Here is a 13,047-nt window from a genome sequence, read left to right on the forward strand (position 1 = left end):
ACCCACCCACCCCACCCCCACACAAACATAAAAAACTAGTTTGGAAAGGATTTGGTAGCCCACTTGCACTACAGCCCACAGGTTAGAAATCCCTGGCTTAAAATAAATTTGTTAAAAGGTGAAGACAATGGCACTATTTAGTTTTTTTTCTGTTAAAACTTTATTCTTATCTCAGGGAATTTTTTGAGTGCATTTTTTTAACCCATTGGTGGATTTTTATTTAATCTTAAGAAGCAGGTCAAGCGTCTGTTGTGTCCTTTAATATCTTGGAATAAGACATTTTTTCAGGACTTGTCAAGTTAATGTGAATCATTGAGTCCAGTGAGACAGTTTTTCTAACAATAAGTCTTAAATACTTGCTTGGATTTCAGTTTTTATTGTGGGCATGGTTTTTAGTGCATGAACGTGTAAACACAAAGGCAGCACTACGTAATCTGACCAGACTCTATTTGTTTGATATTATCCAATTGGATTAAAACTGTTCAAATCAATTTAGATCAGTCGTTTCAGAAGAAAGATAAAGAAATCAAATCTTGTTTGTCTTGATGAAACCTCTGACTTTTGTGTTGACTTGGGTTAACTCCAAAACAATCATCTCTTATGTACCCAGACCCTAAAACTCCCTTTCTGGGATCCAGCAGGCGTTCTGGTATTCACCCCGCCTCCACAGAGGAATCAGTCATCATGACCTCGTCTGTGGGGCCCGAGGCCAGGGGGGGGGTCTGCACTTTAACTCCAGGTCATTCAGAGTTCAAGTTCTGTTTAAAAATCAAGCTGTGACGCTGTTTATCAAGTCCTGTAAGAAGAAAAGAGTCTGAGTCCTGAAAAGCAGATGTCTGAAGAGTCAGTGTGTGCAGGATCTGTCTCCACTGATCTAAGTAGAAACTGAGAGAAACCCTTTCATCTCTTCTTCTTTAAATGCAAAACTCTGACGTCCTCTGTCATTCAAGGTGTAAAGTTGTTTGTCTTGAGGCGTAAATCAGAGAGGAGAAGTTTGAGTGACTGCTGAATAGCAGGAAAACAATGTTTCTGATGTTTGGTTGTGGTGTTTCTTTCAAGCTGAACAGCTGATCTGTGCGCTGCAGGCAGAGGAGCAAAGATTTGTTGTTTCTAAGAAAGGTGGAATGATGAATGGGCTTTTTGACGGACAAGTTAAGAGCTGTAAAATGTCATAGCAGAGGGTACGATTACACGGAGAGTACTGTTTGTGAAAATACTCTAAATGATAGTGGTAGTCTAGCTTCTGGTCTTGTTCTCAGACCCTTTTATCAACAAAGAGGCCAAGCTGAGTGGGATAACTCATGGGTGAAGCTGGGGAGGGGCATCAAAAACCAGTTCCTGTAAAGAATCAAAAAGAAATGTTTAAATCCATCGACATCATTAGCCTTTATGTTCCCTCATTGATTCTTTACATTACGCCAGACCTGCCAGACCTTATGTCCGCTAGTCTGCCGCAGCTATTTTAGCGTTTCCCAAGAAAACTCTGATTCAGCTTGGCTGAAGAACTGAGCACATTAAGAAATGTACATTACTCTCTCACAAGAGATTCATATTCAATACATTGAACATGACATAGAACTCATAATGTATCATAAACAGTAAAGAAAAAATAGATCTAGCTTGATGCTAACGTATATGTGAAATTGCATTGATATGCTAGTGGTTATCCTCCCTCAGATGCTGGATGCAGGGACTCTGCTCTGTTGAGCAGCTCGGCTTTACATGGTGAATTAGCAGTTAAAACACTGTAGTTTTAGCAGACGTGGTAATACTTGTGAGACTGTGATATTTGCGTGCTTGTTCTGACATGCACTTTGAACCTGGACCACAATAATGCTGCGGTAATAACATTGTGACGGTAGAGGCGATCTTTAGACTACACTTTCAGCATGATGGATAAAACAGACAGAGAAAAGTGAAGGAGCAGGATGGAGCTCTGTTATAGAAATAGTTTATTGGTGAAGTCTGCCTATATTTCCACGTATAAACTATACATGTTACAGTACTGGTTTGACTCACCACACTGAAGTGTTCTGAGATGATCTGTGTCCAGGTGGATTTTCTTCCTCCTGAGCTGCAGAACCGTCCGGGTCTGACTCGGGGTCCAATACAAAAGGAGGTATCCTACACTCTGCCATTTTATTAGTGCTATCAATGCCTTACAGTGAAGTTTTGGCAAACAGCAAACTCGCTCGGTCTGCACCATTCAATGTGGAGATTTTGTAAATACTGCCATGCTGCAAAAATTGCCCCCTGGCTCTACCCCCTCCGCCCCTCTGATAGAACTGACCAATCAGAGCACAAAGGGCTGTGACGTTGCGAGGTTACTGGAGGTCATTCTCGAAACGGAGCATTTCAACAAGATCTTCAGAATGGCCTAAAATGAGGATATTGAGAACGCTATTGTGGGGCAATGAAGGAACTAAATGACTTGTACTGAGGGCAAAAATGCTTTACAGGCATCCTAGTCTGGCATAGTGAAAAGGAGAAACAAGCATGATATGTCCCCTTTAAGTTTTACAACAGAATTTAATCTTTCATCACAGAAACATATCACGGTTAGTCTTTGTGAACAATACTGAAAACTCCAAATGTCTTAATAGGAACTAGCAGTATTGAAGAAAACGTGCGTCAGGGTCATGGCAAGCTCAGTGTTCTTAACTTAAAGCTTTGCTGTACCCACTTTGCAACACTAGATGGCCTATTTCAGTCAATGACGTATAACAAATCAGCACATCAGTGTCACATGATGTGCCAATTTAACTTACTGTTATTTATTGACATCCAGAGATATTCAGGTCCAGTGACCAATTCCATAGAATTACAGAAAACCTGTAAAGCTACTTTGTGCACAGAGAAAATTCACAGGAGGAATTGATAAAAGAATCAATAAAGGATTAGATCGGTAAGCAGAACTGATAAAACATTGATATCAATAAAGTATTATCAATACCCCACACACGCCAACCATGCTTAGGAAAAAACACCAACTGTCCCTTTAATTCTTCCTTCTCTCCAGCTCAGACTGCTCAGGATTAGTCTGTACTCTTTAAACTGTCACTAAACAAAAGCCAGTTGTACAGTTTTTTAATTTTCCTCTTTTGAGCCATTCAGCCAGAACTCAATGAGCTGTCAGCTTTCACTTCTCTATATTTGTTTTTAAACACATTACTTAAAAAGTGTTTCCTGTTTCATGGGATCAGGATGTAACAGGGAGATCTGAAAAGACCATGAGGTCAGAGTTTAAGTTTTGTTTCTGCTGAGCTTTTTTCTGTGTCATCAAACATCAAATGATGCTGGAGGAACTTTGAGGAGTTCATCTGTGGTCCTGTCAGAGCTCACAGTGACCTGACCATGTCGACATTACAGCAATGAATCATAAAACAGACGGAGATAAAGTAAAGTTGAGAAACACGGAGGAGTTTCCCTGTGACTGTCTGTGTTTGTGAGGGGATCGCAGCTGATCCTGGAGGCTGCACGTACAGCAGATTAGTGTGATGTGGAGCGCCCTCTGCTGGTGGTTCAAGTAATCTTCCTTATTTTCTTTTTATCCTCTTGGATTTCTTTTTTTTTCCCAATTTTATTTGCATTTTGTCCTTCTTTTCTTTTCTTTTCTTTTCTTTTCTTTTCCTTTTCTTTTCTTTTCTCTTTTTTTCTTGGGGATGGGGTTGGGGGGGCAAGGATGTGGGTTAAAAAAAAAAGCTGTACAAGTAATCTCATCACTGATATTTTATCAGGATAGACATTTCTGTTGTGTTGCATTTCGTTTTATTGGAAATATTTTTTCCCCATTAAAAAAAAATAATAAAAGAAATCAGAGGTGTAAATGTGAGATAAGGAGCAGAGAATTTTTCGTCCATAGTAACAACAAAGCAGCAAAATATGAGTTGAAAAAAAAACAGATAATTTTTTAGACCACACTGATCTAAAAGCTCCAGCTTTTGCCACAACTCCATCTAAATTTTGCTTTAACTCCATCATTATCATCACTGGGGTCAGGTCTGAGCATCACTTCTCTTCGTCCTGGTGGGTCCTCAGTGGGGCAGATTACACAGAGTACAGAGGCTGATTCAGTAGTGTACCTTCATAGTAGTGTGGGCAGGCAGGAGGTGATAGTGCAAATAAAGGGTTCACTAACTTTTCAGCCTTTTTTGACTCCCAAAATAGTTGTGCTGCAGACTGATGTCTTTCTTCTCTGGGAATACACTGACAGACCAATCCAAAAACAGATGTCTAAGATACTTCATCTATCTAATCTGTAGAAAATGAGACTGCCTGTGTGCACATATAACCTGTCTTCACTGATACCTGATTACCTCTGGGGTGGTAAAAAATATCAATTTGTTCAATAATAAAATATATATTTTTTACAATTTAACATATTTATTCTTCAATATATAACCTTGAAATGCTGTGTTCATGTCCAGCATGGAAAATCACCTACTCTTCCACACCCTCACAGTCACAAGGATGGGTTTAGGTACCTAAACATGGTACCTTTTGATTTTACATGAATCGATACCCGGTACTTTTGACAGAATTCGGTCGGTACCTAAAAAAGTACCTAATTAGGTACCCATCCCTACATGTGCAGCATCTTTACACCAAGATCTTTATTTATAAAGCACCTCATCGCGCCTCATCGCAACCAGAGGTGTCAAGTAACAAAGTAAAAATACTTTGGTACCTTGCTGAAGTAGAAACTTTTGGTAATTACACTTTACTGGAGTGGTTCATTTTTAGCCAACTTTTTATTTCTACTCTTTACATTTTCTGACAAATGTCTTTACTTTTTACTCCCTACGTTGTAAAAAATAGTTTGTTACTCCTGTTCCCTTTGGCTGGTATAAACATGACACTGCCTGAGTATGAGTTAATAAGGCATAGTGAGGTTCTCACTACAACATTTATTTACCCATTTCGAGGTGAACACACTGTGCATCATCATCGTCAATTAGCATGAAAAGCACCCAGTGCCGCGCTCTGCTGGCACAACATTAACATTTTGACGAAAATGAAACTTAATGGTCATTAAGAACATATTATTTAGAGTGCACTTTAGGTTCCTGTGGTACTGCCTAAGCTTTTGTCCTTGATGACATTTTTTCTTCTTATATTACTTTTACTTTTAAACTTTAAGTAGTTTTGAAACCAGTACTTTTACACTTTTACTGAAGTAAAAAGCTTAAGTCCATACTTCAACTTTTAGAAAAGTCTATTTAAACCCTACTCAGTCTATATTTCTACTTGAGTAATGAATGTGAATACTTTTGACACCTCTGCTCACGACAAACATTATCTTTAGACCCTCACAAAAACTTCACTAGACCTGCTCATGTTGTTTTATTAACACAATCTCAAACATGAAGACAAGATAAGGAGTCTGATCTCATCTTAACTCACCATGAGGTGAGACCTTTGCAGGATTTAGTAGGTTAAAGAATTACATATGAACTTCCATGAACCAGACTCATTTTAGACAGACAAACTGCTGATGGTTGAATGGATTGGTGATGATGGTGAGACTGTTGCTGGCTATAATGTTTTTGCATTTCAAGAAAAATATGTAAAAATGTATAAAAACTGTGAAGCAATTTTTGGCTGTTTTTGCATTACTCAAGATGTTGCAAAATGGTAACAGTGGTATTAAGAAAAAAGTTTTACATTTTTCCAACATTTTTTGACATTGGATTTTTTGTTTCTATTTTGTAAAAAGTTTTTGCATTCAATGAAATAATTTAGGTTCTTTTTAAAAGTCTGCTTGTCACTAAATATTTTTGATTTGCAAAATCTTTAAGAGAAGTATTTAGGTTTTTTTGTAAAAAAAAAAAATTTGCAGTCACTGATTTTTTTGTTTGTTTGTTTTAATGGACCTCTAGGGCCACCGTATGATAAACGTTACATTGATAGCACAGTGAAAAAAAAAAAATAGATGTAGCAGCTGAAGCCTGTTCAGTAACTTTAATGAAACAGTAATGTTTAGCAGGATAACTAAGAGCAGGTCTTCCCAACACATGGGACACCAAGGACGCTAAGGATGGAGTTGAGGAGGCCTTAAGTGCCCTCAGGTGTAGACTGTCTGTGGTCTGTAATGATGAAGCCCCACCAGCACAGCTGAGTGTCATCCTCAGTGTGAGCTAAACCCAAACTGCCTCATAGATGTTAAAAGTCTGTGTGATGTGTGTGTTTTTCACAGCAAATGGACGACGCCGTGTACACGTTTGAGCAGATCCTCCACCAGAGTCTGGAATCTCAGGGTTCAGAGGATCTGTGTAAGACCATCCAGCGCTGCCAGGACAGAGTCATCAAGGTAACACACACACACACACACACACACACACACACACACACACACACACACACACACACACACACACACACAAGGCAAATACATCAGGGTTCACAGATAAAAAAAAAACAGTGCTGGGACACATTTTTGTTTTGTTTTTGTACTTCAGAGTCAAAGACGGGGATCGAGTGTGAGCAGGTCCCTAAAATGACTACTGCTGTACTATTCCATGTGGCTCCATACTCTGTAAAGCCCATCTCTGTGTTTGATTTTAGCTAGACAAAAACTAAGAATTTAAAGCTATGGCACAGTGGACAAACAGCCCTTTTACTCCTTACTCAGCAAACTGAGGATCAGGATGTAAACCTGCTGATCTCCCTCAGACAAAATGATCTCAGAGGAGGAACAGTCCCGGCTCAGACAGTTTGATGGGAGGAAAAACTAAAGAAGGAAGTAATTGTTCCAATAAGAAAGTCATCTCTGAGGTAATGTTGTTTCTCTTCTGTTTTTCTCTCCCGCTTTAGAAGTTTGACTACGACAGCAGCACGGTGAGGAAGCGTTTCTTCCGCGAGGCTCTCCTTCAGATCTTCATCCCCTACATGCTGAAGCAGCTCAACCCCACCTGTGCTCCGGTCAGTCTCACAGCTCCCAGCCACCAACACCTGAAAGACGAGAGGAAAATCTGCTACATGTGTCAGCAGTCATTTCTCCTGAAGTCTTTGTGCTGTCTAGATTTCACCCTCTCTCTGACTTTTTGTGCCTTTTTGAAATACATTGCTAAAATCTTTTCTCCTGAGCTAATCCCATCCTGACATTTGACTTTTGAACAAAACAAAATCAAGTACTCTTGATGACGTCTGTTAATATCTGACTGTTCTTGTCTCAGGAGCTGCCCCGTTTCCGGGAGCTGATCTTCGAGGACTTCTCTCGATTCATCCTGGTGGAAAACATCTTTGAGGAGGTGGTGCTGCACTCCGTCATGAAGGACATCATGATGGGTCAGTGTTTACATTCTGAATCATCTGTGTTTATTGGGAAAAAATGTGTAGATTTTATCATTTAATGAGAGTCATAAAGACTGCAGCCCCTTCCACACAGGGGGCACCAGCTCTCCCAACAGAGCTCATCTGGCATCTCATATTTCTCTGATGCGGTCTCCGTTAAACACAGTCCAAAACCGGTTTATGAGGCACATAAATGACCTTCATACACCTAAAGGTTGCGAATTAGAAATCAAGTTAACTGCTCAGTCTAGGGAGAAACATCTTTCTTCATGTTTAAACTTTTGTCTAACGTTTGTCTATCTCCTACTCTGAAAACTAAAATCCAACCTAGAATCATAGAAGAAGACAAACAAATTAAAAACTTTAAGATCTTTATTATTCTTTTTAATCTGATTTTAAAGTCAGTACAGTGGCACTTTGACTTTAATATGTTCTGTGTTGGAGCTCGTAACTGAAATTACTCATATCTTAAATCAATTTCCCCCATTGAAATGAATTGAAATGTCATTAATCTGTTCTTGACCCCTAAAGAGCACCATATTTTTTGTTACATGTTAAAATCAGAATAAAAAGAACTTTTAGATAAGGAATGATGTATTAGAACACAGTGTAGCAGAAAGTACTGCAATGAAGATGCTGACAGAGGTGGAGGAGGAAGAATGTCCTTAATAACTGAATCTTATTGGCTGATTTTTATCCTTTTCTCTACAGTTTGCTCCCTTTCATCTTCACCTGTTTTCCATAAAAAACTGTCCTATGGGCTCTGATTCATCCTCCCTTTCACAATGTTTCTAAACGAGTTAGGCAAGCGTTATCAATGATGCCGTCGCACGCCCAGTTGCTTTTTTTTTTCTGGTAGTTTCTTTTGAATAAAGTCTGAATTTTTTGTCTAAAAAGTAAAACCACCAAGCACAAATGTGAGCACAGCTGCTTAAAGTGAAGGAGTGAAACACAGGATGCAGGGCACCAGCGCGTAGCTCTCAACTCAAAGTAATTAATCAAACAACATGTGGCTTGTGTCTCAAAAAACTTGTCCTAATCCAAGATACCAAAAAAAAAAAAAATTTCCCTGTGGTCAGAGAGGCCCTGTAAGGACTTGCAAAGTGATCTGGGAAAAAAAGCTCTCTTTTTTATATTTTCCTGTCATAATCCATCATTTAAATGAGGCCCTGTTTAAACAACAATGTTTCATCTAAAAAAATCTGAAACGCAGTGAAAAAATCTGGGTTAACACGGAAACACCGAGGGAATGAAAACGCTGTAGTAAGCATGCCAGGCCTGCAGGTGGTGCTACAACTGTCTTTTCCAGTAGCCGCTTTTGGTAGATCTTCACTGAAGTAGAGTTGAGCCAATTATCTGGTGTATTGGTAAAAACTAAGAGCAGAAGTGGAGCAACAGATGCTCACTTTGTTGAAAGACAGTCAGCAGATTCAGCAGATTGAGCAGCACAACACGTTAGTTCACGACGTTTGTTACAACTGTACTGTTACAACTTGTTACAACTTTTGTGTTTCACCCTAAAACCGTTGTCGTGTAAGAGGCCCCTGAGACCGTCAGCACCTGAATCAGTTAGTTCTAGAAACGACATCTGAGGTCCAGTCAGATATTCCCAGGAGAGCATGAATCCAATGACTGAAAAATTGCTTTGATGACACAACGCTGGTTGAGAAAATTTAGCAGTGAGAAGAAAGATCAATTTTTTGCCAGTAAAAAAGGATTTCTTGGATTTATTTTTTTGTAATGGTAAACACTAGAGCTAGACTGTCAAAAAAAAAATGAAGTCAGAGCAGAAGAAAGCTTAACGGGAGAGTGACAGAGCACAAGCTAAAGGCTAACACAGGGGCAGATCCAGTGGTTCCCAAACTCTTTCTGCAGGGCCCCCCTTTTTGAAGATGAGAATATTTTCAAGCATTCACATTGAAAGTTGCACCATTTCATACATTTTAAATTAAAAAAATACAGCTAAAACAAGCTTGTACACTATTTTCAGTGCACTACAGCGCTGTTCAGTTATATTCTATTTTTTATTATTTAAAAAAAAGCTTTATTTTGGTCTAGTTTTATGTTTTGTTAAAGCTGTAGCCTGTTAGTATGTAATTTTAATACAATCAAATAAGCTAAATAAATGTTATTTATTCTAGTGTGGGCTAACAAAACTCATGCCTCCCTGCATAAGTCGGTGCTGTGGTCGGGGCACCCCAGTCTAAAAAGTCTGGTCCGCCCCTGCTTGTCAGAGCACACCTCATTGCAGGTTTGTTATGTTGCTTTGCTCGTCAGTGGATGGATTTATGCCAAACAGAGGGTTCAGTTGGTGGAATAGAGGGAGTTACAGAGAAAAAGAGGACTCAGCTTTACCCAGGTAAAAGTGAAACACCTTCTCAAGCGTTTATGTCTGAGCAGTGCCGCTCTGGTTGATGGCCCGTCTCCCTCACTGCAGTCTATTTTCACAAATCATAATCCGTCCATATCACCAAAAAGAGGGGGGTTTCTTCAGCAGAGTGGGGAGAAAAACTGATGTATATTTCTTCACCATCTAAATCTCAAAATGATCTGAGTATTATCTTTGAAGCGCAGCAAGTTTTATGTGTGTCAATCACATCATTAATAATCTGCAGGTGAACCTAAAAGAGTCCCTGTTTGTAAATGTTTCAAAGATCTACAATCAAACTCCTGAAAGATGACAGATAGAAAACAGAGTATTGGAGGAAAGGGGTTTAAACGTTCACTGATAATCGGTCTTGTTTATATTCAACTCTTTGCGCTGGTGATTCAAACCGTAAGGAACACGTGTCCGTCAAGGTGCTGGGTATCAAAGACGCACAAGAACATTTTTATGATATTCAGGTTTCTGTTGTTCTATCAGTGAACTGTTAAATCACACTGCACACATGTGGAGTCAGCTGCAGTACAAAAGGTGGGCTAAAGCAGGGGAGAAAAATTTGAATTTTTCTTGTTTAAAATCATCCAAGAAGCAAAACTCATTTTATCACCCAGGCCTACATTTAACTGTGCTAATGAAATGAATCCGATCCAGTTCCATCCAACCTTGTAGAATCACACTCCAACTTTTCCTCTGGTCTCTCTGTAGCTGTGAAGGAGGCAGCGGTCCAGAGGAGACACAACCTGTTCAGAGACAGCATCGTCCTCAGCAACAGTGACCCCAGCCTCCACCTGCTGGGAGAAAACCCCTCCATCGACTGGGCCGGGGAGTACGGAGGGGGCCAGGAGGAGGCGGACGGTGCCGTGGAGGAGCTTCAGGGTGATGCCGAGGGCGACGGAGAGGGTGAGGGTGGAGAGTCCCAGAAGAGGAAGAGGATGAAGCAGGTTGTGTCCATGATTCAGGTGGAGGGCTCGTCTGTCCTGCCCAGTGAGTCGTGTGTGGAGGTGCCAGGTGTGGATGACATCCCGGAGGAGGACAGGGAGGAGGAGGAGAAGGGTGGAAAAGTGTCTCCTGAGCAGAACGGATCTGTGAGTCCCACAGTTTCAGAGAGTCCTGCAGACTTATCAGAGAGTTCTGAGGTGAAGGAAGACAAAGCAGAGCCTGAAGGTGAAAAAGTGGAGAAGGCTGCTGAAACTCCTGCAGAAAAAACTTCAGCCGCTGAGGAGGGATGTAAAGGAGGAGACAGCCAGCCAGCAGCGGTGGTGGCAGAGGATCAGCCATCAGAGGAGGTGCTTCCACCGCCGCCTCCAACTGAAGAAACCCCGTCTGAAGCTGCAGAGCCAGCACCTGAGGTGACATCAGACTTTCCCCCGCCTCCACACGATGACAGCGGCTTCCAGTCCCCCTGCAGCGAAGGAGCCGAGGGGGAGGAGCAGGAGGAGGTGGCTCCTCAGTCTGCAGAGGAGCAGAAGGAGGAGGAGGTGGCTCCACAGCCTGCAGAGGAGCAGCAGGCAGGTGAGCCAGCTGCAGCAGAATCAGAGAGCAGCCCCAGAGACTCTGAGCCCACAGAGCAGTGATGAAAGCATCCTGACTGCGTGAGCTGAACTGAAACCTGCCGCTCTGGGTTGGTCGTTTACCACGGAGATAAAAAAATAAATAAAAAAAGGCTTCTGGATGTTTCCACAGCAAAGTGATCCCTCTGCAGATCATCTCACCGAGCAGGGCTCAGGTGCTGTCCAAGTTGTAGGATCTTTTTTTTCTGTCACACTCATATCACACACTTTCCACTTGTTATATTTTCTACACCTGGTTTGAACGTGAGCACACAGGTGAGCCTCTTGAGGTGTTTCTAAGTGACGGCCTGCAGGGGTACCACCGTTCAGGTAGAGTTGGTTTAAAAAAGCCAAGTTCTTCGACTCTCCTTCCTTCATTATCCTCTGCGGTTTATCCTTTTAAATCTTTTGTGTTGTTTGAGTTTTCACTAATAAAAACATACCTATCACTTTTTATTGGACCTGATCAACAAACGCTAAACTTCACGTTTAATTATTCATGAATTTCCTTAATGTATTTTCTCTTGGCTCGACAATTTCTTCAGTGTTGGTGGGAATGACGTGATTTTACCCGTAACAAAGAAAGCATGAATGTGTAAATTTTGTATAAATTCTTCTTTGGACTGATCAAAAACAAAATGTCCTTTTTACATCATTTTATATGATTTCTTCAATATCTCTGCTGATTTCAGATCCTTCTGTTTTATTTATTATTTTGCATCCTTTTCGTCTCTTTTTCAGTAATGTCCTTTTAGATGTATTTTACCCGTGTGTTATATGTAACTGTTATAGATAATAAATCATTATTGATTCATTATTATCAGTTTGTCCTGGTGATCTCTGCTGTTGCTCTGAAAGACATGAACGTCAGTTCTGCTCACATCACAGCTAATGGTATCCAACACATGACAGTTTATCACTGTCTGTTTGGTACATTTCTTGAATCATCCTTGCTATTTGCTAAACAGGAAGTGAATTTCTCTAAACAGTTTGTATAAACAGAAAAACACCATGGATTACCTACAAAAGCCAGTCTCTTCCTCAAAACCCTTGTGTCATCCCTCAAAAGTAAGTTTATGTCAGTGAACCTGTCAGTGCCTCAGAATGATGAGTCCTGGTGTCAGTGTGTACAGATAGGACAGTCAAAGTGCTGAGTCATGTCAGTATAACAGTTTACTCTTACATCTCAGTGATTACAAGAGACTGGACAAAATCCACTTTTTCTCTTTCACTGTTTGTGCTGTAATCATAGACTGTTAAAAAAAAAATGGATGTCATCTTGCCCAGCTTGAAGTGAGGTCGCCACAAAAATGGCTCCCCCTGGTGGCTGTCTGCAGTATAGGTCAAAAATCAAGCTCCCCAGTCATTCCAGATGAGCTGTGGTGACACTTCTAAAAGATTAATACACCTGGTAGAAATGTTTCTCACGGCTGATTGTTGCAGTAGTTTGAAGATATCAGCTAAAGCAGAGTTTTTCAACCTTTTTTGAGCCACGGCACATTTTTTACATTAAAAGAAGTCCCATGGCACACCACCAACCAAAAGTATAATAAAACAATACTCTGTGGCAGAATAACAATGCAGTCTGTTAGACTCATGCACTGCTAAACGTGGGCCTGTTTAGATGAACACAGAGCTGATAACATTACTTCTTTTATCGCGTCCGAGCCAAGAACCCCCCAGTCAATGCTTTTGCAGGAAGGTGGTTTTCTTTTTTTTTTTAATGTTTTTTTTTTTATTTATGTTTTTGTTTCAGTAACAAGTTCAACAACATAGTAGCTAGCTTTGTGGGTCTGTTTATTCATTTTTGTGGTTTGTCCC

At 40.5% G+C, this 13,047-nt stretch overlaps 1 protein-coding gene across 1 annotated transcript in view; it reads left to right on the forward strand.

Annotated features, from left to right (window-relative positions):
- Positions 1 to 12,043, forward strand: part of niban2b (niban apoptosis regulator 2b) — a 71,825-nt gene extending 59,782 nt beyond the window's left edge. The window contains exons 11-14 of the mRNA XM_074669843.1: positions 6,197 to 6,310; positions 6,814 to 6,921; positions 7,176 to 7,287; positions 10,382 to 12,043. Of these exons, the coding sequence (XP_074525944.1) occupies positions 6,197 to 6,310; positions 6,814 to 6,921; positions 7,176 to 7,287; positions 10,382 to 11,250 (1,203 nt within the window). The 3' untranslated portion in view covers positions 11,251 to 12,043. The remainder of the gene's footprint in view (positions 1 to 6,196; positions 6,311 to 6,813; positions 6,922 to 7,175; positions 7,288 to 10,381) is intronic.
- Positions 12,044 to 13,047: the final 1,004 nt, after the last annotated feature.

The sequence above is a fragment of the Halichoeres trimaculatus genome, unplaced genomic scaffold, assembly GCF_033239565.1.
Source record: "Halichoeres trimaculatus isolate MK-OKI-2021-1 unplaced genomic scaffold, fHalTri1.1 fHalTri1_scaffold_5, whole genome shotgun sequence".
NCBI classification, from domain to species: Eukaryota; Metazoa; Chordata; class Actinopteri; order Labriformes; family Labridae; genus Halichoeres; species Halichoeres trimaculatus.